This window comes from Saccopteryx bilineata, chromosome 4 (genome assembly GCF_036850765.1).
Source record: "Saccopteryx bilineata isolate mSacBil1 chromosome 4, mSacBil1_pri_phased_curated, whole genome shotgun sequence".
NCBI lineage: Eukaryota > Metazoa > Chordata > Mammalia > Chiroptera > Emballonuridae > Saccopteryx > Saccopteryx bilineata.
Window position 1 is genome coordinate 46979471 of NC_089493.1, and position 26877 is coordinate 47006347.

General features: G+C 36.6%; 1 protein-coding gene across 6 annotated transcripts in view; it reads left to right on the forward strand.

Annotated features, from left to right (window-relative positions):
* The window catches only part of DDHD1 (DDHD domain containing 1), a 75477-nt gene extending 54000 nt beyond the window's left edge, over nucleotides 1-21477 (forward strand). For 3 of the 6 annotated variants that reach the window (XM_066274235.1, XM_066274237.1, XM_066274238.1), the window contains 6 exons: nucleotides 1280-1355; nucleotides 6082-6231; nucleotides 8263-8515; nucleotides 9494-9685; nucleotides 12938-13021; nucleotides 18692-21477. In XM_066274235.1, the coding sequence (XP_066130332.1) occupies nucleotides 1280-1355; nucleotides 6082-6231; nucleotides 8263-8515; nucleotides 9494-9685; nucleotides 12938-13021; nucleotides 18692-18873 (937 nt within the window). In that variant the 3' untranslated portion in view covers nucleotides 18874-21477. The remainder of the gene's footprint in view (nucleotides 1-1279; nucleotides 1356-6081; nucleotides 6232-8262; nucleotides 8516-9493; nucleotides 9686-12937; nucleotides 13022-18691) is intronic. The other 3 variants (XM_066274236.1, XM_066274239.1, XM_066274240.1) reach the window with 1 other exon arrangement.
* The last annotated feature ends 5400 nt before the right edge of the window (nucleotides 21478-26877 follow it).

Consider the following 26877-nt stretch of genomic DNA (forward strand, 5'->3'; position numbering starts at 1 on the left):
TTCTTAGGAGAAAACTTGAAGATTTTCATGATAAAGAAAAAATGTTCAGGGTACAAAGATTATTAGATAACATGCGTAATCAAGGAGAGACTCTTCATGATAATTAAATGCATTTTTGTATAGTATAAAATAAATGGTTTTATCATCTGCCTCTTTTTCCTTCTATCTATCCTTCCCCAATTATTAGGAGTGAAGTCTAAAACTTATCTAAACTGAACCACTGGAAAGAATCCTTGTTGAAAATGATTATTAGTTTGTAATCCTTGGTAGTTTTACTAATCTTAGAGATGGACCCTTATCTTTCTTACTATTCTGGAAATAATTTTGAAGCCTTTTTTTCCTGGAAAATCTAGTTTTGACAGACTTTATAATCTGATCACTCGTGGCTTTCCAGATACTGTCATTCAGGATGCAGCATCCCTGCCTTTATCTGTAATTACATGCCCTTTCTTCTTTGTCCTCTTAGTGACTATCCAGTCCCTTTTAATAGAACAATGAAAAGTCACTCATTTTGATAGTTAGCATTATATAAAAACAAACAGTTTGGTTGACTAAAATTTTTACCCGGAAGCCTTGGGTTTACCTTAATCTTATGGCTAAAATACATCAAGTTTACAGTGGCAAAATATTTGATAGCTTTGAAAGAAAATGTCATGTTGTCAAGCCTCAGATCAGCATATTAGATATAAAATCCAGTAAAAAAAATTTTTTTAACAGGCTTATAAAATGAACTACACCCCTTTTCTTTTATCTTACTTCCATGGTTCATTAAATATAAGTAGATACAGAACATTGTAACGGGAAAAAATTGAAAAACCGAAATGTTCACTAGCAGAGAAGGGTTAAATAAACTGGTTCATTCCTAAGACGGGCAGTTACACAGCTGTTATGAAAATTAAATATCAGGAGGCAATGAAATGAAATTATCTCTAAGAGTCATTGTTAAATACAGAAAAAAGAAAGCTATAGAACAATGTATATGATGTGAACATTTGGTGTGATTTTTTTAAGGTATATACATGCTTTTATTTGCCTCACATTTTACTAAAGGATCCACCAAAAAATCTACTAATGGCAGATACTTTTACTAATCATTTTATAAACTTGTATAGACCTTCTGTACTCTAGCAGGTGCATTTATTAAATATGGTCAGCAGGGATTAATTTGAGGGATTAGATAATGGGTCATCAATTTCTTTATACTCTGGTGAACTAGTGAGCATCTGATATTTATGAAATTATAAATACAATGTATACATAATCTTATACTGCTCTCTAGGCTGAGAGAAATAGAAGAGCGGCTACATGGATTGAAGGCGTCATCTATGACACAAACACCCGCCTTAAAATTTAAGGTAAGGAAAGACTGATGAGATTTTTATTATTTATCTCACTTTTTTTTTCCAAACAGCAATTGAAGCATAATATTAGGATTCAAATGTAATCTTAATTATCATTCTTTCAAAGTAATAATTATTGAACACATACTATGTGTTGGACATTGCTAGTTTCTAGATTCTGCAAAGAAAAAAATGGACAAAACAGTTCCCCAGCCCTTAGGATATTGGTGCTATTAGCAGTATACAGAAGGATATACTATATGTAGGAGATAGAGGTTGTAATTTTGGTTATAACAGATTACAAAGGAATGACATTTGTACTTTTATCAATAACTTGGAATGTTGCCAAGTGGAAGAAAGGGAAAATGTTATTCTATGTAAAAGCAAGAATATAAAGGTGTGGAGAAATATGACTTTATAGTTCCTCTAAGAAACACAAAATAATCTCAAGTAGTGGGAAAAGAAAAATAGAAACAGATCTGGGAAATGTTTAGTATTTAGAATTAACAAACCTTAGTGACCAGCTATTTGTAGGCGGTAAAAAAATAAATGAAGTGTATCAGGGCTGATTCTAGGGACGGAGAGCTGGCATTTCAATCACTGAAGAGTTGGTAACCAAAGCACAGATGGGCTGCACATGGGTAGTTTGGAGCAGGGTGAGCAAGCCAGTGTGGCTAGCACATACAGGACGCAGGGCAAGGGGACTGTGAGAGAGCAGGAAGAGCCAGAAATAAAGAGCATGTTTGATATGGGAAATGGGAAGCTTCTCAGGGTTTTCAAGCCTCAGAATGGAGCTGTCAAAAGCAAAGAATAAAAATAGCAGAGAGATGTCGACATTTACCTGACTGTTGAAAAGAACATAGCTTATAATTGAAAAATAATTTTTTTGCAATGTTAACATGGAATATGGTATGTTTCCTAATACTCATTTTTTGTTGAATATATGCCCATGTCTAGTGTACTATATTAATCATCACAGGGTCTTAGCACACAGATTAAGTAATGAGATGATGCAAACTTTTTTTATAAAACAGAATAGGGGGTAACACTTTATAAAGTATGTTATTTTCTGACCACTATGCTGTACACCTGAAACTAATACAAAATAATATGGAATGTAAACTGTGATTGTAAAAATAAATAAATAAAATAAAACTTTAAGAATTTTTTTATAGACTTCAACTCCATGACTTGTAAAGGTTTTAGGTTTTTTTTTTAACTTACACATTTAAGAACCATTAGTAAAGTTATAACATACATGTAAAAGTCATAAGAGCATGGTCTTTGGAATCATCCCCACCTGGAATTTGAGTTCCATTTGTACCCAAATTATTATATACAATCAGTGTCAAATACATACAACTGATCTGATAGAAAAAGTAAACTCTTCTATTTTATATCCTCGGTTTTTTACTGGAGAGTTGAGGGTAATCCACTAAATATATTAGGATTTCAAATTTTAGTATCACATTACTAGAAATTATGCACTATAATTATGTATCCTAATACAAAGTCATATGTAGTCTAATAATATGGATTTTAAATTATTTAATTACTTGGAAAAAATACAGAAATCTGAAGTTTAGAAAGGAATATATGATGAATTGGCAAACTAATACTTAGTACTCTAGAGTTTTAAAAGGAACAGAAATCTTTTGGTGCCTATTAACTGACAGATTTAATTTCAGAATACAGGTGTTAGCTCTATTACAGGTGACCACTGAACTTTAAAGGAAAAAAATGATACAAACTTTGGTCTGGAGAGTGGAAAATTGATTCTGATACTGAGGCTTTGCCACTAACTAGTTAGGTAACATTAGCCAAATCATTCAACATCTCTGAATTCGTCTGTTTTTTTCATCTCTGGACAAGAGATATCTAAATGTCTAAAAGTTATTTTTCATCTTTAAAATTCTTTGATGGGTATAAATATTACTAAAGCAGTCATTACTCTTATCTGAGAACATTCCTTTGTCTATCAGACTGCAAACCAACTATATTTCATGTTGAACAAGTTCACAAACATTTGTGACATGCCTGACCAATGCATAAAGCATCTTTTTTTTTTGCATAAAGCATCTTTTTTTGCATAAAGCATTTTGGCAGGATGTACATGTATATATGTGTGCACTTGTATATATCAATCAGAAAGAATTTACATAGCTTTCTCTATTATATTTTATTCTTCTCTATCTTTTATATTTTCCATATTTTATAGAAGAAATGACCATAATTTTTTTATAAATTGATGCTTCTGTCACTATGATTTCAAAAGTTTTCTCTTAGATTTTTTATTTTTCTTAACACAAATTAATTTTCTTCAGCCTTCAAACATGATGAAGTTACCCAGTCCTTTAGAAACAAACAATAACAAAACTTTCTCAAATCTTCTTTAACTTAAAGGTACCATTTCAATATATATAATCATTCTTTTGGTTTTTTCAATTTGCATAAAAAAAAGAATTGCTGTGGAGGCATTGTGGGGAAGGGATTAAAGATATATAAAATTGGATGCAGGACCTGACCAGGCAGTGGCGCAGCAGTTAGAGCATCAAACTGGGACACAGAGGACCCAGGTTCAAAACCCCGAGGTTGCCGGCATAAGCACAGGCTCATCTGGCTTGAGCACAGGGTTCACTTGTTTGAGTGTGGGATCATAGACATGACCCCATGGTTGCTGGTTTGAGCCCTAAGGTCACTGGCTTGAAGCCCAAGGTCACTTGCTTGAGCAGGGGGCCAGTCGCTCTCCTGGAGCCCCCAGTCAAGGCACATACGAGAAAGCAATCAATGAACAACTATTGTGCTGCAATGAAGAATTGATGCCTCTCGTCTCTCTGTCCCTGTCTCTGGCTAAAAAAAAAAAATGGAGGCAGGGACACTGTTACAGTTAGTCCAAATGAGAGGTGATGAAGTGAATGTTAAAATCTGTTGAAATGGTGTCTTAGATGTTAGGGAGGAGAGGGAAAGATGAATTTAGGATGCCTCACTCATCAAGATATGGAACATGTGAGAGAGGTAGGGTCGGTTTAGGAGGGAAAGGTGTTACGTTCTGTATGTAATCCAGTGTTCTTGACCACCCTATTTTTCTTGAAACCCTCTCCTCCCTTGGCTTTTATGATACTATTTTCCTGGTTCTCTTTCTCCTTTTACTCTCCCTTTTTTAGTTTTATGTCCTTCACCTGCTAATCAAATGTAGACATCATAGTTCTATCCAAAGCCATTTCACTCTGTGCATTTCCTTAGCAGTCTTACCCATTCTCCTGGTTTTGCATGTCAGTTCTATAATGGTATCATGTAGACTTGGATGATGACATATCCAATTCTGTATCTCTTGTCCTAAGTTTTCAGCTGCCTATTAGATATGTTACAGATACCTCAGGCTTATGATGAACAAAAATAGAATGTACTTAAGAGTTTCCTGTTTCAGTTAATGGACTCACTCCCAGTCAGCCAGAATCAAATGTTATGAATTGCCCCTGACTCATTCCTCACCCCCGTCTCCATTCATTCATGTTGATTCTACCCTGTTCTTTCATACTTTCATTTCTGAATGGGACAGGTAGTCATGCCTGGCTTCAGATTATCTTATGCCTAAACTCTGTCAGTGGTTTCCTACCTTGTCTCCAAGTCACCAACCTCTCAATTTTCCAGTTTATCCACAAGCAACTACCAAGTTTACTAATCTCCTAAAACATGGATCAAATCCTATTCTCTTTCACTACTTATAAAATAAATTAAGTCCAACTTTCTTAGTCAAAGCTCTGTAACATTGTCTCACTTCAGGCTACATTTTCCCCACACCCAGTTTCCAACCACTTCAGAGTATTTCTGTTCTCTAAGCCAGGTTCTTTCCTCCCTGTGCCTTAGTTCATGTGGTTCTGTCACTTTGGATCATCCTTTCTTCCAGCCCCAGTGTCCCAACCCCAACTGTGGAAGTTTTTCTTATCTTTTTTGGTCCACACAGATGCTTCCTCCTTTGTTAAGCCCTCATAGTTGGCACTAATTACTCCTCTCTGTTCTCTCACGGCAGCGATTTTCAGCCGGCATGCTGCAAGAGGCTCACTGGTGTACTGCAAAAATTTTTAATAAAACATGCAATACCTGACTCTTTAGTCAGGGACACTGGCCTCTTGGCCCTCAGTTTGTCAACTTAATAGCTGTTTAGTGTGAATGAATTAAAAGTATACCTTTTTTATGTCAGATCAGCAAAAATATTTTTTGGGGGTGTGCCGCAGAATTTTTGTAACTAGTTTATGTGTGCCATGAGATGAAAGGGATTTGAAAATCACTCTTATAGCATACTTTCCCTATCTCATGCACTTATTTTATTCTGCCTCCCACACAAGGTTGTAGCTCTGAGTGCAGAAGCTCTGCCTTATTCATCGTTGTATCCTCCGGAGCACCTAGTATATTACTTCACACAAAATAGCATCTTTGATTAGGGTATAGAAACAGAACGAAATTATCTGCCTTCTGTTCCTCCTCTTCTCATTCTTCACTTTCTATTATATTTAAAGATATATTTAAGGTTGTTTCTAGAAATAAATTGTGTAGTACAATTAATGATTGGCATGTCGTTAACAAATATTGCAGATGCCATCTAGACAAAGCTTCTAGAAAGAAAAAACATGTATTCGGAGATAACTTTATTATTTGCATTTTACCATATGTTATATGGTGCCCAAATTCTGTTAAGAATTACTTCACCATTTCTTAAATTTTGAATGTCTTTATTATTTAGGTTGAGAATTTCTTCTGCATGGGATCCCCACTTGCGGTCTTTTTGGCATTGCGTGGCATTCGCCCTGGGAATACTGGAAGTCAAGACCATATTTTGCCCAGAGAGATTTGTAACCGGTTACTAAATATTTTTCATCCAACAGATCCAGTGGTGAGTTGCACATATAGACATTTTTCTCTCAATATTCAGTTGTTCCTAAAAGAATGTATAAGAAGTATTTCAAGGTACCTCTGAATTAATGAGAAAGAGTTCATTTATCTAATTATGTTAGTATAAGTTTATATTTTTAAAACATTTGTGTTTTGGATGATATAGGACTCAGAAAATAAATGCCTTAGAGATGACCTGTCTATGTTATACTTATAAGAGTATAATGTAAAAATATTATCTTGATGATCAATACAAGGGACAGGAATCTTCTGGACTTACAAATCATACCCAGTTGTAATACCAATACCCTAGCAATCGTAAATTTTGAGAATTTTTCTCTAAAGTGTATTACAGTATTGAAATGTGTTTGTTAGATTCTCTTAGAAAATAAAGTATTTCGATATTATGTATTAAACATGAAAAAGTGGAAGAGTTTGTTTTAGCCTGGTAGATATTCAGTTTTGGAATTTTATATTTTATGTTTGTATTATAAATAATTTTTTTAATGTAAGCACTTTAAGGATCTTGCATTCAGGTAAAACATTTCATGAATCATTTTTTTAGATGAGAATGCTTCCTTAAATCCTTTGGTGGACAAACCTAGCTATACCTAAGTTTAAAACAAACTATTTTAACTAGGAATCTGAAAAATAGCTTTAGATAGTTGTGTCAAGTTTTTTGTGTTTTTGTTTTGGGGTTTTTTTTGACAGAGAGTCGGAGAGAGGGACAGATAGGGACAGACAGACAGGAAGGGAGAGAGATGAGAAGCATCAATTCTTCGTTGCAGCTCCTTAGTTGTTCAGTGATTGCTTTCTTATGTGTGCCTTGACCGGGGGGCTACAGCAGAGTGACTGACCCCTTGCCACTCTCTATCCACTGCGCTACTGCCTGGTCAGGCTGTAAAATCTTTTTAAAAGGTCATTAGCTAGCGCCAAATAAATATAGCATTGACTAAACACCAGTATTTTAGAAATTTTTCCACATGTTAATCAAAACTGCTTTATTTAAGAAATTAATTTCACTAAACTGAAATCTAATACACGATTTAAATACAGACTATACAATCTTGGCTAAGTCACTTCAGAGAATATTTGTTATCCATATATGCAAATAATATATTTACCTCAGAGGGTTGTCAGGATTAAGTAATATATATGTGAAAACATCTAGCTAGATGTTCAGTACTTCATTAATAAACATTCATTTCACTCATTTTTATAACTTGAATTTGAGTTTATAGGTGAACTCTGAGCTTTCAGTGTTCTGTGCAATGTTAAACTTTGTTATAAGGAATGGTTTCAGACTCACTTTATTAATATAAATTATTTTTATTCATTTTATATATTTCTGTGATTATTTTTGGTGTGCTTTTTAAATATTTATGTCAGAACTGTGCTAGGCAGTTTTTACCAACATTATCTGTTTTTTCCCACGTCCTTATGAGGTAGGAAGTGTACTCTCCTTTCCACAGCTCAGGAAACGGGGCTCTGAGACCATGTGACGCGGTGTCATACAGATAATAAGTGACAGAGGCCAGAATATGAACTCGGGGAATTCTGACACCAAATCCATTGCCATTTCTGCTATATCATCTCCACTTCTCATTAGACTTATATCAGCATCTAATTTGTGTATTACTACTTGAAAATAGATTTACTAGATAAGAGCTCCTAAGATCCTAGGAACTGACCTGTTTGCTGTATACCAGTTTACTCTTTGCTGCTTCAGCTTTGTGAGAGTTATCTAAATCTGTTACATGATGTCAGAACATGACAAACATGAATTTATTTCTCTGAAAACTTAGTTCATGGGTACTATCAGCCTAGACTAACTCTAATATTTTTCTAGTCCCATTATTAAGGATATATTAGGCCAACTACATGTTATTAAGAGTGGAATACATGTTAGAAATATCAGGTTTTTTAATTTTCTTTAAGGTATCCTGAGCATGCAGCAGAATAAGAATAAACAGTTTACTAAAATTTGGGCCTTAATGTTATGTTTCTTTGATTTTTATTTTTTTAAATCAAGGCTTATAGATTAGAACCGTTAATACTGAAGCACTACAGCAACATTTCACCCGTCCAGATCCACTGGTATAATACTTCCAATCCTCTACCTTATGAGCATATGAAGCCAAGCTTTCTCCACCCAGCAAAAGAACCTACCTCAGTTTCAGAGAATGAAGGCATTTCAACAATACCAAGCCCTGTGACCTCACCAGTCTTGTCCCGCCGACACTATGGAGAATCTATAACAAATATAGGCAAAGCAAGCATCTTAGGTAATTTCTCTTCAGGATTCCTTACCAATGAATATAAGCACTTTTTATACAGGCATTAAATTTGGGGTATTTGGAAATATTCTACATATTACAACCCATCCAATAGTTAATCCCCGTGTTTAGAATTAACTACCTTCTCACTGTTCATATTTGAGGACCAAAAGCCCTGAAATCCTCTTATTAGATCAGCTCTTGTAGTTTTAGATTATGAGATAGCTGAATGCACAATTTCTGGGTATCTAGTCCCTCATTTTATTCTTGGTCCTGCCACTTCTGTGAGATCTTGGACAAGTCACATAGATTTGAATGCTTCCTCATTTATTAAATAAGGAGGTACTTAAGTTTTAAGGGTCAACTAGTTCCCTGATCAATGTCCCAAAAGTCTCCTAAACTATGTTCTTCTTGGGGGCAACAAGGATATTTCATTTATCTCTGAATGATCTCTAGTATCAGCCACAATGCTGGATATTATTCACCCATGTGAATCTGTCCATTGCTTTTGGTTATTAGTTGCCTTAATATAAAGTGCCACAAGATGGCACTATTAATAGGCTTTACCTGCTGATTTAATTGTTTTATCTCTTTGCCATACAGATTGTTTATGGATAGATTTTTATAACATATTCACTTTATTTGTATTTAGCATATCAATAGTAAATATATGTCCATGTCAGTGGCATGGTTTTTAAATTTTTTAATCTTACCAAATACTCTAGTAAATAACATTCACTTGAATAAAATAGAATCTTTATTCCTTTGCAGGTTATATTTCTAGAGTTTGTACACTCTTATTTTGTTCCACACCATTTTTATTTAGAAACCTACAATATAAATTGTAATTTTTTTTTATGTTCCCGCCCTGGAAAAACATGACTAGGGCTTGGTCGCTCTGCCAGTTGGCTGTAATTATGGGTGGTGCTCTTCAGCTTGGTATGTGGTGTAATTCAGCAGAATGACTGCCTGTTTTGTGAAATGCAGGAGCCGCTAGCATTGGAAAGGGCCTTGGAGGAATGTTGTTCTCAAGATTTGGACGTTCATCCACATCACAGCCGTCTGAGATATCAAAGGACCCAATAGAAGATGAGAAGAAGCCAGTTGCCTCGCCTTCTACTACCACTGTGGCAACACAGACCCTTCCACACAGCAGTTCCGGCTTTCTTGATTCTGCATGTTAGTTCATACTGTTCCTTCCCTAACTTTATGCTTTATCTTTTTTAAAATTGAAGAGAGCAGAGAGGATTAAGATATTAACACTAGCAGTCAACTCTAAAATCTAAAACTTTTCAAGAAAAAAATGATTTTCAGCTGCTTACATTTTTAAGATTAATCACAGGTAAATGCAGTTTTACTCTCTGCATTGGTGAATTAATAATAATCAGGGCCTTGTGGCACAGGGGTCTTAAGCATCAAGCATAAACAAATCTCTGAGGTAAGCACCCCCCGGTTTTTATAAAGTAGTTTTTTTAAAGTTGTCATCTCAGCCTTAAAAATTCATCTAGTTGCAGCAAACCTATGCTGAATCTACTTTTTTCCTTTTAATTATTTATTGATTGATTTTAGAGAGTCAGAGAGAGGAAAGGAGAGAGAGAAAGAAGCATTCATTTGTTGTTCCACTTAGTTTTGCATCTAATGATTGCTTCCCGTATGTGCCCCGACTGGGGATTGAACTCGCAACCTTGGCGTCTCAGGACGATGCTCTTACCAACTGAGTTACCTGTCCAGGATGCTGTATCTACTCTTGATACTTTTTTAAAAACTGCTACACCAAAGCCATCCTGCTGCTAATCCCACTGTTTCTTTTTATGCAACCCAATTATAAAACCTTCAGAGCTTCAGTTAGTGTTGGATCCACTCTATGGCTTCCAGTTCTATCTCAGCTACCTGGCTTAAAGCAGATACTCAAGAAATGAGTAAATGAATGGATTGTTATGCTGGACTTGGCATTAGAATGGAGGTATTCTCTTTTTTCCAGTGGACTTACAAAGTTTAAAATCTTGAATTGTGAAACATTAATATCCTTACTTAGTATATAGTTACTTCTAAGAATCTAAATTTGACCCTCATTTTTAATTGCCCAGTAAAATAAGACTGAAAAGTTAAGTTCTATTTTCCCATTGACTTAGTATAAGGAAATGTAGATTCTGAAACTAGCTACTTGCTTTATGTAACATTTTTTTGTCTAAAAATTTTTAAACGTATTTCAGATACTGATAGCCTTGTTTTGTTATTGTGTCTGTTACTCTAAATTTTAAAATGACGAGCATTTATTGACATCTATAAAACTTACGTAAAAATGAAGATCAGTTGTGATAGTCCCGGATGCTGATCTTTCTCCACAGTCAACCCCACTCTAGGATAAATTATCATGGATATCTGAGTTGGACATTCCTGTTTAAGCCAATAGCATTTTTAACTTAATCTTATCATTTTTTCCCTTTTTATTTTCTTTTTTTTTTTAAGTGAGATGCAGGGAGGCAGAGAGACAGACTCCTGCATGCACCCCAACCAAGATCCACCCAGCATCTGGGGCTAATGCTCTACCCATCTGGGTCTGCTGCTCTGTTGCACAGCAACTGAGCTATTTTAGTGCCTGAAGCAAGGCCATGGAGCCATCCTCAGTGCCCAGGGACAACTTGCTCATTTGAGCTATGGCTGACAGAAGGGGACAAGAGAGAGGGGAGGAGGGGTGGAGAAGCAGATGGTCACTTCTCCTGTGTACCCTGACTGGGAATCAAACCCAGGACTTACACATGCTGGGCTGACACTCTACTACTGAGCCAACTGGCCAGGGCCAACTTAATTTTATTGTTATCAGATTCTGAGTACTGAAAATTAACAGTGCTAAAAAAAAAAACTCATTTTAGGCTTTGATGTTTGTACGAATTTTATATTTTAGTTTTCTTATAAGAGTTCCTATACTATTGCTGACTTAAGTTCTCACTTCTACTTACTATCAGAATAAGCTCTCACTTCTATTTAATATCAGAATTGTGATTGTGAAAATACAAAATTCTGTTGGAACATGCACATGTCAAAAGAAAATTCTAAATTTCTAAGGAAAAGTAATTTCAAAGAATTTTGTAAGATGCTAGGTAAAAAGTCGGAATTCTTGTAATCTTACTGCACCACAAAGGTGCTAGTAAATAGTGGAATGAATGGAAGAGCAGAGTGGGTAGCCCAAGAGAAGGGTGATGAAGACGGAGGGAGAATCTATAGGACCTGAGGGAGGAAAACTTTTAGTAGTTTGGTTCCCCTTCCTTCTCTCCTTCTCTCTTTCCTTCTTTCCTTCTTTCCTTCTTTCCTTCCTTCCTTCCTTCCTTCCTTCCTTCCTTCCTTCCTTCCTTCCTTCCTTCCTTTTTTCCTATTTAAAATTAACATAGTAAATTCAAAATGATAATAGATAAACCTATTTCTTTCAGAACAATAGTGAGTACAGGTGCTTAGCTGTATCACATCATTATATTTTGATAGCTTAATAAAATACACTTGCTTTCCTTCTTACATATAAATTCCTTGTTGGTCCTAATGGTAAATTCCTTGTCAACTATAAACTCAACTAAATCTGAGCTAATCTAATGAATCTTCATTACATATATTCATCTGTAGATATAGATGTAACTATTAAAATTGGGCTACTGCTACAGTAGAATTCTGCCTTTTAAATCAAATCCTCAAGATTTGCCTTACTAATTCTTGGACTTGCTTCAGTGATACACTCTTATGCGTAATCCTGATTTAGACAAATTTCTTAAGTCTTAATTGCTATTTTGGCTATCTTTTGCAAATCGTAGAACTTCCTTAAAATTCTTTTTGAAATTTGGTCATTATGATGGGTCCTTCAGCCTGCCTTCTTTCTTTCTGCTCCCCTCCCTGGCCTCAGTTCTCAGTAACCTCTGTTCTGAAGCTCCAGCTTTGATTCTCTATTGATTCTCTTTTTCTTTGAGGGTAAGATGGACACAGGTTTTGAATTCATGATCAATCAGGGTTTCTGTCTTTGAGAGTAAGTGCTGTTGGTTGTCATCAAGTTGATGGTGCTAGCTATTCTTTTTCTTTTGAAAAAGTCTAGGCTTATTTCCAGTGCTGTTACTATTTCATTTCTTATGCTCTGTTTGTAACATGTGGAAAGGACAGATCTGTTTCTTGTAGCATTGTTTTGCCTTTAGGTCAGAACTTAAATGAACTATATGTTTTTGGGGAGATCTGGGTGTTAACAGATTATGCCGTTACATTTCAAAATTAATTATGCTTACATTTTCCATGAAAGAACTCTTTACAAAAAATCACAATGTGTACTTCTTTATGTATGCTAGGGTTAATCAGCTTATTTGGGAGTATTGTTCTAACTTTTGGCCACTGCATCATTGAAGGCTTTTTGTCACTATCAGCCAATACTTTACAGCATCTTGTGTTTTTTTTTCACAGATTTCAGACTTCAGGAGTCCTTCTTTAATCTCCCACAACTTCTTTTTCCGGAAAATGTAATGCAGAATAAAGATAATACCCTCGGTATGGTATATGTCAGGAATAGCATTCAAAATACTACGAAAATTATCTACTTAGTTCTTCTGCTCATTGAAAAATTAAATCAGTTCTTCTATGAAATCACCCTATAGACTATTTCTTTCTATATTTTCTAATCTTAAATGGTAGTGATCCTGAAACTCAACTGTTGATTAGTGCATAATGTGCTAAAATATATGATACTTCTATACATTCCTACAAAAAAAGAATCCTTTAGAGAGAGGAGAAAAGCATAAGCCATTTTTTCTTCTCTATTGCCCTAAAGGCTTCAAAGAAGTGCACCATACCTCTCAGGTACTACACTAGATACAAAAGGTTTTTATAGGGTAAAGGATTTAATCATTCCTAATTATTTCAGATATCAGTAACACTACCACTTAGGGCTTATAGGTATGTTGTAGCTAATATCTGGTTTCGGTACAAGTACTTAATATTCTTTAGAGGGGCAGGTTTGCTTACCAATTATTATTGGATGCAAGAGATATTTTCAGTCTCTTTAATTTTCAGCAGATTCTAAATATCACAGAGGATTAATCTTAGCAGTTTAAATTATATTCATCAGTTTCTACAACTTCTTTATCCATTTTTTTTAATTGCGGATTTTGTCTCTAATAAAAGATGTGTTACAGGTTTTTTCTTTGGATATTTTAGGCATGTCTAATTTTACCATTTCTGTATTTAATTGCTAATTTTTAATCATTTTTTCCTACTTTCAAAATAACTTATTTGATACAAGTTTCAAAACAGTGTTTTAGTATCACAGATCGATCTACTTTTTTTTTCTCCCTAGCCACATCTTGTATTGATCAAAGTCAGTAAATTCCCCTCAAGAATTGCTTTTTTTTTAACTTTTTATTGATTGATTGATTGATTTTAATTTATTGTGTTTACATAGATTCTAGAACTCACTCTGGTCCCTGCTCATGTAGTTGTTAGTTATTTCCCTAAAGAAACACCGTATTTTTCACTCCAGAAGATGCATCTGGTCATAAGACACACCTAGGGTTTTAAGGAGGAAAATAAGAAAAAAAATATTCTGAGCCAAATGGTATGTTAAAATATTTAATAAAATGCCATATTTTTTGCTCCATAAGACATGGGCATTTTTCCCTCCACTTTTGGGGGAGAAAAAAGTGCATCTTATGAAACAAAATACAGTCATCTGATTTATGTTTTTAACGTATTTAGTTGCAGAAAGGAACATTAATCTGCTTGTATATTTTTCCTGTGTTCAAGCAGCCCTTGTATCCACTATCTTAGAGCCCTCCAATGACCTAAGCCATTAGGCCACTAATCATAACCACACCAAACTGATTCAGTTGGCAATATGCAAATGGCTTCTATTTTCTCTTCCCCTGTTTGTATTTACTCCATAATTATTTATTAAATGATTACCATGAGCCAAGATAACAAGGTAGTCACTGGTAAAAATACCAAGATGAAACAGATTTATGTACTGCCCATAAAGATATTAAATACTGGTGTGGAAATTAAGTATTTTCCAGAGGGCATACTCTAGTAGGGAAAGTAGGTAACTACATAAATAATTATAATATGTGGTAGAATGTGATGAACCACATCAGGGAGGTGCTGGTCACAGACGTGGTCAGTTCTAAGGAGTGAGGAAAATGATCACCCTGGAGAAATTATAAAGGGCTTCATTGGAAGTAGGGTTTCAACATGCAGAGATGAAAAACATTGCAAGGACAAGAAACAGCATAACCAAAGGCACAGAGGTGGGGAGCACAGAGTGTATAAGAACCAGAAGTTTGTTTTCTTGAGAAGTACCAAGGCTGAGTGGAAGGGAGTAGTTCTGAATATGTTTGGGATGCTTCTTAAACCAGATTGTAGTGGGTCCAACAAATCTGGCCACTATCTAGAAGTTTTTCTATTCAAGATTGACCTGCAGAGTCTATATTCACCCACATAGCCCATGTATTGTCAAATCTGGGTATTTAAATGTCTTTCAAGGTAGGTTAGTGTTGGGAAACGTGTTTGACAGAAATGACAACTGATTTTAAAACTTGTTAATAGAGTTTTTGTTACTTTCCTCAAGTAAAGGATAGTTGGAGAATATTCCTAAATGTATTTGGAGCTATGATAGTTCAAAATATATAAATATTCCTTGAATGTCAAATACCTAAGCATATGAAATGAATAGTCGCCCTGAGGCAGCACAAAAATATGACATAATTTGCTAACAAGAACTCTGAATATAATCTTTCTTACTACAAATGAATCTTTCACCAATCATTTGAAAACACAGTTTCCTTTGCTAGTACTTTATTTTTCTTGCTGTCTACAAGGAGCCACAAATCATGCAATTATGACCATAATTATTACCTACAAATAAGATAACTTTTAAGATTTATCAAGTTTGTAAAAATTTCTCCCTAGGGAAGTTAAGATGCTTCCTCTAAATAGTAGTAACCCGTCTGGTTAATACACAACATTTTAATACTAAGATGCTTTCTTTCTGTTCATGCTACTTCTTTAATACCATATCCATGTTGACAAGCCTTGTGCACAAAAGAATTCTCTGATAAAAGCACAGTATTGGTGACACTTTACCTTCTTACTATGTAAAGTGTAGACGTTTGCTTGGGGACTAGGGAGGGAAACATGTTCATATGCCTGACTCCCCAGGAAAGAAAATAATCCATGTTTTAGCAACTGCTGATGATTGTTAAAAGCTGACGTTTTTTTTCTCATTTTACTTTTCTTCAACCATTCAGGAATCTTACTCTTTTCTTTGTGAACAGAAGAATTCTAAAACTTAGACACCCAAGAAACAGAGAGAAGGACAAAGTAATGATTTTCTATTCTCCTTTCTCTTTCCCCTAACTCAGTGAGAGAAATGGAGAAACTGCCAGCCCGTGTGGTGCTCCTTGTTCTCGGTCTGGTAATCAAGAAGAAGTCGGTCCAAGGCAGCTCCATGTAGACTTGGGCCACTTTGGCCAACAGCACATCTCATAGCACATACAGGGTGGGGTAAAAGTAGGTTTACAGTTGTTCAGATGGAAAATAATATAATAATAACAATAAACTGTGTTTCACGGACTCACCACTGTAAACCTGCTTTTGTACCACCCTGTATAAAATGATGCTGTCATGTTGAACCTGTCCCTTGGGAAACTGTGATCTGTATAAACAAGAGAGAAAAGATGAGACACAGGCCCAACTAGCTCTTTCCATCCACCTGCAGAATCAACACCAGTGTGAAGTTAACCACACCAGCAGCCAGACTGCGTGGGTTAAACATTTTAAGGAAGGTGAGAGACTATCACATTTGCATCAGGTATAAGCTGGCTACCCAGATCCCATTTTGATAGGGACAACCTACAATAAACATTGATAGAAAGGGATAGGGAAAGCCAACCAGTTAACAGCACTTTTATTAAAGTCCCAATAGCTGATAAGGGTAACAAGGACACATAATAGGATGATGATTAAATTAAGCATTTTAGTGTCTAGTCTGTGAAAGGCAGTGTATGACAGTAATAGCACACTGAAAATAAATTTCAGGTACATAAAATTAAAGCAGAGCCAAATAAAAAAAAAATCTCTTTGACTTTAGCACAATTCAACTTAAAACTGTTGGACTAGTAAGACATGCTACAGTGGCATTTGAAAGTGAATTCTTAGAACTTACACTTTGTGGTCTTCACCAATATTAATGCATATGATTCCCATCTCCTCTGTTTCTCCCCTTTTTTCTCCTTTTTTTCTTTATAACTAACTTTACTTTGACTCTTCCTCATCATGCTGAGAATTCCAGTTCTTCTTTCGTCTTCCTGCCTGTTGTGTCAGAACATACGTACAAACCTAGCACAGAGGTCCGCGGAGTGCAGAAGATGTAAGAGTCAGACGTCACTACCCACAGTCCCAAAGATGGATTCCATCTATTTCTGATTTATGGATTAGCCTATCATAATTTAAATGAGGAAAGTAACAGTTTAAAAAAATTTATAAAAGTCTATGTCAGTGTATCTTACAAATGGTTTAATAACCTAATTGGTATTTTATGCTGTTGAAGTATAAACCTTGCCTGAGACAGTATAGATAGGTCCATGGACATTTCTTGTCAGAAAAGAACAATTGGATAGAAAAGCACCAACTATATATGCATTTTTAAGTCACCAAATGGTATTATCACAAAACAGATGTTTAAGTATTAGCGAAACATATATATGAAATCATTCTCTAGTGTGACATAGTTTCCTGCATGCAAGTACCAAATTCTCAGTGTAAAACAAAACCCAACTTTTTCTCCAAATTCCTCCTTAATTTTTGCAGTTTTACTTTTCACATCCTCTGGAATTCTGGACAAAGAACAGACTTTGAGTGTCTGGTAGTGATTTGAGTATTTTTTGTTTTGAAGGTGGACCCTTCAAAAATACCGTATGGCTCACTGACAGTTTCAGAGGATTTAGTTCCTGAAGATCAAAATATCATTTTTTAAGTGTTTTCTCTCTAAGGATTTATTAAATGCCTTGATTTTTTAAGGGGATTTTGCTCTAACGGGTATTGCAAGGACTTTCTGTGGGGGTTAGAAAGGATTTCATTGACTCACTGAATTGTGTTAGTGCAGCACTGCTATAAATGAAATTTTTCCTCTCAAGGATCAGCAGTCTTCCTCCCACTTCAGCTTGAGCCACAACACACATTCATGAAGCATGTATATGTTCCAGGCACATGTTAGGCCCCACTGACTGGACAGAATCTAGGCTGCCTTTGAGGAGTTCGGCCAAGTGGGGAAGAAGACATGCAGCTATAAAAACATTATCTTCTAGCATATCCCTGTAGCGCCAGTCAATGTGTAGGGCCTCCCCAAAGAAGGGACCTCTAGTGACCTCTTGCACTCCCACAGATATTACAAGTAAGCCTGGACCATAATTCTGCAGGAGGGCTGCTTTTCTTATTTTACAGATTAGACAGAAAATTTAAAAAGGAAATCCAGGAGTTGAGCCTAGTTTCTTTTTTATTTTATTTTATTTTTTTATTTATTCATTTTAGAGAGGAGAGGGAGAGAGAGAGAGAGAGAGAGAGAGAAGGGGGGAGGAGCTGGAAGCATCAACTCCCATATGTGCCTTGACCAGGCAAGCCCAGGGTTTTGAACCGGCGACCTCAGCATTTCCAGGTCGATGCTTTATCCACTGCGCCACCACAGGTCAGGCGAGCCTAGTTTCTTTAACGCAAATCTACTCTTTAATACCAAGTGAATTGATTCTTTTAATTGATTAAGGAGAGAAACACTGATTTATTCCATTTATTTATGCATTCATGGGTTGATTCTTGTATGTTCCCTGACCAGAGATAGAACCTGCAACGTTGGTATATCAGGATGACGTTCTAACCACCTGTGCTACTCTGCCTGGGCCCTAAGTGAATTTTTTTGTTGTTCTGTTATTATTTCATATTAATCTGGGCATACAAAGGAAAGTACTCACCAGATAGAATCCTAAGATAATAAGGCTCTCTTGAGTGTTCTCCCCATACAATTAGAGTGAAAAGTCACTTTGAAATATATGTACAAATCTATCATTAGGAGAATCACTTCTATTAGCTAAATTTTTACCTTCAACTCTAGTAAGTCTATATAGAACCCATTATATTGTAATATTTATTCACTTGATGGATTTTTTTTTCTTTTAGTGGAATTGGATCACAGAATTGATTTTGAACTCCGAGAAGGACTTGTGGAGAGCCGCTATTGGTCAGCTGTCACGTCACACACTGCCTACTGGTCATCCCTGGATGTCGCCCTCTTTCTTTTAACCTTCATGTACAAACATGAGCATGACAATAATGCAAAACCCAATTTAGATCCAATTTGAACTTTTGAAGGACATTAGTGGCCCAATACTGACTTTTTTTTTCTGTTAAAATATGTGTGTCAAGATACAGAGATTTCAAGTTTAAGTATATTTCAGTTTTCTTTAGGGCAAGAAATATTTGAATTTAAAAGCACTTTATTTTGTTTAAGAAACAAAACATTTTTTCAGTCCAAAAGAAGTAAATTTACAGTTTTCATCATTTTAATTATGAGTCTGACAGACATATACCCCCCTTTCAGAGAATGAAGCAAAACTTGAAAGTAAGGAACATTTGGGTGAACTGCAGGGTTATAAATCACAATCTAATTTCACCAATATAAAGGCATATTAATGGATTGAATCTAATATATTAACCAAAATATGTTATAAATATAAAGTGGTCAAGATCTAACGTATTCTATGTGGAGATCAAGAGTCAGTATCATTGAAGCTTCCATTTCCACGGTTCCTTTGAAAGATTATAACAGATTTAAGTGTTTTGAATTTAATTTGTTTAGCAAAACTAATGATAAAAAAGAAATAATATTTGAACTGTATTTATAATTTATTACCTCTAATTATTTTATTTCAATGTATGAAACATTACTTTTTTAATGTTTCCTTTGAAAAATTTAAGAACCACATTTATTTTCTATACTGTTAAGACCAGTTTTGTCCCCAAAAGATCATCTTTGTACTCTTCAGATGAATATATAGACACTGTGGCATACTTTGAGTATTTTTTTCATTAAAAACTTGTAGTTTCACACAAATAACACTAGTTGAATTATTTTGAAAAAATTGTACTTTTTATTTCACATGTACCTCAGAATGCTAAAGTTTTCTAAACAGAGTACTCCATAATGAGTACACATCAACTTTATTGGAAATTTTCATAAACCTCTTTGGATTCGGGAGTATGACAACTATTTTAAATATATAAATATCTATGTGCCAAACATATATAAAGGGATGGAGTGCCACTAACATTTTATTTTAGAAGTGTTTAAGAAAACATGGTTAAGATGTAAGGCAGAACAGATCAGGGTTCCGAGGCATTAGAAGAGTCTTCCTTAGCTATAATGATTTCCACAGTGCTTTTCATCTGAGGAGCTCAAAGTGCTTTAAAATTCAGTAATCTATGTAGAAGCTCCTTGAGGTAAGTGTTATTCTCACCTTACATGGTAATATACTAAGGCACCAAAATACGTAAAGTGCCTTGAATTAGATTACAGAGCAAGTCAGAAGAGCTCAGATTGAAGCCAGACCATATTCTTTAGATCAGACTAATAATTCACATGTTACCTCTTAATAGTTTGCAGACAGTAATAACAGAAGTCACAGTACATAATTTGGAGAAATGACTGTGAAACCAGTCATCTCTACGGTGTCTTACACATTCTTGGGTTCTCACACAAAAGGAAGAGCTCCCTAGAGGGGACCAGTAGCCATCTCTGCCACAACCAGTCCTCACTTCTGAGTGGCTTCCACTAGGTTCCACTTAAGGTGCTGTCTTTGCTTATTATACAAGGATTTTTCTTAGCTTCCCTGTGATGGTCAGACTGGGGGCACAGTTGGTCATTTGTACATGTCACCTTCTCCTTTATAAGATAGTGGGATCTGTGGCTTACTTGTGGGTTTTACTCAGCACATCAGTCCTCTTGTCTATTTTGGCCTTTCATTGAATTTGCACAACATAAAATACTTCTTTTTAGTGTTTAAAAAGATAACAAGGCTCCATGACCAAATATGTGACCAAGAAACCCTTGCTATAAAAGGCTTCTGATGAGATCTTAGCAAAGGTGAAGTAATCTCTTTTGAATTTAGAGATTCCTGTGAACTCAGGTCATTTTCATACCCTCTTTATTCGTAGGTCGAATTTAGTTCTCAGGAAAATTAAACTTGTATCTCGTATGACTGTTATTAAATGTACTTGAGCATACGTTGCTGTGGGTGGTACGACACTCAAATGCCTAAGAGCTTTAAGGAATTCATTCTCAACCACTAGAATGTGAAGAGCCCTTTTTACCTCGGAAGAAAGTCTATCAACCTTTTAATTTGGAATTGAGTAAAAAGAAAATTATATTCCTATAACCGTAGGAATATATCTGCACCCCTTTTTTCATATTGAGAAAAAAGAATCAAGTTTAACCACATGGAATTTGAATCCTTGAAAAGAACACTCAAAACCCCCTTTTCAAAATGAGATATTCAGTATTACTGGATAGGTGTTTTGTTTGCAATTCATTACTTCATCAGCAGAGATGGCAGTTTTGATTTTACAGTAAGTACTCTTGTTTCCCCATCTGCATGTTACCATGGAATGTACTTGTATATACTCAAGTAATATACAGAGTATGTGTAACTTCAGCTTGATTTAGAAGCTAAGTCAGTTACTGAGTAACATTCTGCAACTTTATTCCAGCAAGTACTAATATTTTGCAACTTTATTCCAGCAAGTACTAAAAAGTTTTGTTTTTGATACCATTAAAATTTTATTCTCTATTTTGTGTACATGCTATGATGATTCTTCTGAGTACTGGTCAGATCGTTCAATTTTAATCCATTTAGGTTTCCAGAAGTTATGTAAACTTGAGAATGTTTTGGATTAAATCTTGCTTTATTTTTACTTTAAAATTAGCCTTTGCTAGAGCCTTTTGTTCATCACTTTATTTTAAATAGTAAGTATACTTATGTCACAACTGTGTTTTAGATCATAATTACAAAATGTCCTTAGTTTTCCAAGAACTACTCCTTTATATATGAAGCAAGCCTTGGGAATCTTGTGTTTTATTTCTTCCTGTGGGACATTATCTGTCAGCCTCTGGAAGCTCTCACACTGAACATGTTCTACAGAAGCCCTCAAGACAGTGATGTGCAAACATTTATCCTCGTTTTTTCTCTGTGTCCCTGCTGCGGGCTGAAGCGTCCTGCTCTGCAAGGCATTTATTTAACAAGCCAGTCCCAGCCTTGTGTTTCCCCACAGAGCAGACAGGACCAAAGGAGTTCACAGTGCGATGTCCCAGCCAGGTCACCGTCCACGCCAGCAGAGTCCGGCCAAGCCTAGAGATCTCATTATGAGGCCTTTAGTTGAGGGAAAATAATTGAATTGCTTTTTGATTACTTAGCATGGTTCATATTTCTGTCTTTTCAGCTACTAATAAGGCATTTGGACATTGAGAAAACGAATATGAGTGTATGTCTTACTGTTTTTGAATAATTTTTTGTTTGCATGGAAATAGAGTTGAAGAAGAAACATGATGATGTGCCTGACCAGGCAGTGGTGCAGTGGATAGAGCAGGGGTCGGGAACCTTTTTGGCTGAGAGAGCCATGAACACCACATATTTTAAAATGTAATTTCGTGAGAGCCATACAACGACCTGTGTACCTTACGCATTATCCAATAAAAATTTGGTGTTGTCCCGGAGGACAGTTGTGATTGGCTCCAGCCACCCGCAACCATGAACATGAGTGGTAGGAAATGAATGGATTGTAGTACATGAGAATGTTTTATATTTTTAACTTTTTTTTTTATTAAAGATTTGTCTCGAGCCAGATGCAGCCATCAAAAGAGCCACATCTGGCTCGTGAACCATAGGTTCCCAACCCCTAGGATAGAACATCAGACTGGGACACAGAGGACCCAGGTTTGAAGAGGTTACCAGCTTGAACGCAGGATCATAGACATGGCCCCGTGGTCACTGGCTTGAGCAAGGGGTCACTTGCTCTGCTGTAGGCCCCCCCCCCCATCAAGGCACATGAGAAAGCAATCTATGACCAACTAAAGTGCTGCAACAGAATTGGCGCTTCTCATCTCTCCCCTCCTGCCTGTCTGTCCCTCTCTGTCCCTCTCTGTCTCTCTTGCTAAAAGAAAAAGAAGCAGCATGATGTTAAAGAAGGGTCAGGGCAGAGCTAAAAAGAGGCTGTGGTAGTTATACACTGGAGAAAGAGCTAACATTTGACTGAACTGTGTGTTGGATTGTTGACTTCTGTGGTGATTCTCAAATGGTCACATCCTTACTCTGCTGCCATCCCTGGGCCTCAGCCTCTGCCAGGAATGGAATGGTACCCCAGCTAAACTTGAAACACATTCATTAAATGTTTTTGTGCTTAGGTATGGGCAGTACATAGGTTTCCTAACGTTTTTTACCTACATGAAAACCTTTTCTGTACCTACGAAGAGCACGTTTAACCCTGATGGGTCTAGGGGACTCTTACACTGTCTCCCTAATTTCTCCTTTTGCATTAGTCAAGGGGAGAAGGAAGTTGCCAAGACATATTTATAGTACTGTGCTTAGAGCAGTATACAGAATGGCAGGATAGAGAATTTCATCTCAAAGGTCTCTAGTCAATGGTGCTGTGATGGGAACAGCCAGGGTTGTGTATGCCCCGTTTCATACTTTAGTGGATGTTTGTGATCATTTCAAAAAATTTTTTTAATTTCAGTGTTTGTACAAATTTTAGAGGTCATATAATCCAACCCTGTTTTAGTTTCATGTGAGCATTTAAATAGCCTAAAGGTCATTGAAAAGTGAAGACTCAGCCCAAAGACTCAGTGAAAGACTAAATACACAGCAAAAACGGAGGCAAGCAGTGGACTCTTCAAGGAAAAATATTATTAACAATAGAACTCGAGAGCTGGAAGAGGTAGAGAAATTATTTTCCAAAGCATGGTCTGCAGATGTTAACAGGTGTCCTCTCAGGAAGTAAGTTTGAGAAATGCCAAATGTAAAAGATTCCTTTAGGGCACAGCTGTGGGTGCCTTTGATAGACTAAATGCAGTGTGAATCCTGGTGCTGTGGAGGTGGAGGAAGGGGAGTTTTTCCAAACTTATTGAACAGGATTTTTAAAAACTGGAATGCACTTAGAGAAAGCTGATCACATTTAATTCCTTCATTTTACGGAGATTTACCCCTTCGTGTGATTACTTCCTTTGACAAGGGGCTATGCCCCACACACACACACACTTAAGATCACATAGGCAGCCAAAGACGGAATTAGCTAGGACCTAGCTAGTCCTAGGTCCCAACTCTGTCTCATACCATGCTGCCTATTTCCTCCCCCTGTTCGATTGGAACTCCTAAACGGTAGGAACTGCCTGTGTTTTGTGTCTCCTTCCCATCCCTCCCCCAGCCCTCTCTGTAACCTGATGCTTCAGGCGCAGTAAACCCTTTACAAGTATTTAGAGGCTTCAGTTCCCCAGCTGGTCTCCTTTGTTCCCAGACCCTCTTGAAAGAGTGCCCTACCTGGTCTGGACAGACCCTTTTCATGTCTCAGATTGAAAATACCAGGAAAAAGAAAAGCAAAAGGATGAAAAGATTTTTTTTAAAGTATCCAAGAATTGTTTCACTAGTTTTTTACTCTGGTGACAAACTCAAACTTGGTAGGCAAGTTGCAGAGTATAAAATGTTTAATAAATCCTGCCATTTCTTTTCATGGTGTCTATATGCTGGCCTTTTACCAATTCATGACAAGTAGGTTCGTTTTAAAACTGTCCCAATATTGGTTAACTAACAGGAAATTTTAATTTTAAGTATTAGACACTTTGGAAAATAGGAGAAAAGGTTTTTGCTGCTAGTGGTGGTGGTGGTGGTGGTGGTGGTGGTGGTGTGCGTGTGTGCGTGCGTGTGCGTGTGTGTGTGTGTGTGTGTGTGTGTGTGTATTTTCTCCCCAAAAATAGTCTTGGCAAATCATTAGCATGAACTTTTCCTCTGCCTTTGTGTTTGAAGAGGGGAGGGAGTGTGCTTAGTATTGTCTGTTACCTTATGGTTTTTCGTTCATACAGAACAGGGTACAACTTGCTTCCTCCCCGCCCTGCAATCGTCAGGATATATTGGGAAGCTATTCTTTAGGAAGATTACATCTGGTCTTCTGTTGAAGTGAGATGAAAAACAAGTATATTAATACTTAACCTTTAGTGCTTTCTCCTAAAAGACCTCAGATGTCTATGAGCAGTATTCCTCTCTTCCCTTGGCTGTGCCCACACCCACAACCATCTCTGCTTGATCTCTGAAAATAGTTGATTCCCTGTGAGCTTTGCATTGGAAAGGTGTAACCATTTTCTGGTTCTCGGGCTGTCATAATAAATACAAACTCTGCCTGTAAAAATCTGGGCAGTTTTTTGCTTTTTGCTCTTGGGTTCATTTCTCAGAAGCAGATAGCCCTGTGACTCTCCTGAGACCCGTAAGATATTTTCTTTTTTCAGCTTCTGTAATCTCTACTTCTGTTCACTGTCCCTAACAGTAATGAATCCTGTCAATGACTGTGGTAACAACTAAGAAACTGGCCGTTTTCTTCTTCCTTTGTTACCTTTCATTTTCAATAATCAAGGCAGGTTAATTTTCTCAAAATCTTCAATTTACTGAAGGATTAGTATTTAAGTTTTATCTCTGCAGCAATTAGTTTGAATAGCCATATATATATATATATATATATATATATATATATATAAACTTTCATTTTAGAAGTATCTGTGTTTTTTATTTGTTTTTTTTAGCAAGAGAAAGAGAAGGGCAGACAGAGACAGACAGGAAGGGAGAGAGATGAGAAGCATCAATTCTTCGTTGTAGTATCTTAGTTCATTGATAGCTTTCTCATATGTGCCTTGACCAGGGGGCTACAGCAGAGCAAGTGACCCCTTGCTCAAGCCAGCGACCACAGGGTCATATCTATGATCCCACACTCAAGCCAGTGACCCAGCATTCAAGCTGGTGAGCCTGCGCTCAAGCCAGCAACCTCAGGGTTTTGAACCTGGGTCCTCAGTGTCCCAGGCCAACGCTGTATCCACTTTGCCACCACCTGGTCAGGCTAGAAGTATCTGGTTTTTATATTTCTCAATTGAAACTAGTTCATACACACTGAATAATTTTAAGGCAATAAGTGATAAATGTAGTTTTCTGGATTATATCGTGTTTCTCAAGCTAAGTTTTATTGCCTCATTCACCAAGAGCAAGTAATTGTGCCCTAAGTAAACAACCTCAAAGAATAGGCTGTTTTTAGCATTCTTAGGAATGTAATCTTCCTGAGTCTGTACAATTTATGGTAATCCTCCCAAAAAGGTCATGAAGAATGAATGATATTAAAATCTACCTATTCAAAAGCTATGGTCACCACACCGCCTCCTCTGAGGCCAACTGATGAGCACCATACTTCCCACCGAATGAGCCAGTGATTAGTCCAGAAATGGGCACGTGAGCCAAACTAGACCCAGCAGCAGCCTTCCATAAGATTTTATTTACTGGCCCTGAAATGCGTATAGCCTTGTATGACTATTAAATATCCAGTAGCATGTGATGTGATGTGAACATAGAGCCATCTGTTGCCAAACTCCATCCCTTCCTCCTGCAACATGGATTATGTCCATCTGCTATGGGAGAGAAAGCAATTTATGCATACGGATATGACAGGAGTTCCTGGTTAGGTGAAGTAAATGCTGCCCTAGATTTCCCAGTTACTTTCCTTCTATTAGCTTAAACTATATTTTGAGGTGGGTTTCTATCTCTTGGATCCAGAAGAGTTCAGATGAATAATCTTTGATCAAAAATAGCCTCCATATCCTGAACAGAATGTCTGTCTTTGAAAACTGTTTCCTGAAGCCTTTCTTCAATCCTCTAGTTGAAATGAGTAACTGCTTGTGAGCCTCCTATCATGGCCTACTCAGGCTGTTATAGCAAAAGGAGACAATCTGGGTGTCATAGAAACATCTCTCAAGTTCTGGAGGCTGAGAAGTCCAAGCCCAAGGTGCCAGCAGATTCAGCATCTGGTGAGGGTTGTCTTCTCACTGCAGCCTCACATGGCAGAAGGCACAGAAGGTCTCTTTGGAGCCCCTTTCATAAGGACTCTAATCCCATTCATAGGGGCTCCACATTCATGACCTGATCACTTCCCAAAGGCTCCACCTCCAACCACTATCACATTGGGGACTAGTTCTCAACATCTGATTTGGGGAGATATACTTCATAGCACCACCATTATCAATGTTTACCTCAATCGTTGCACAGGATTCATTTTGCCTTGATTTGGGT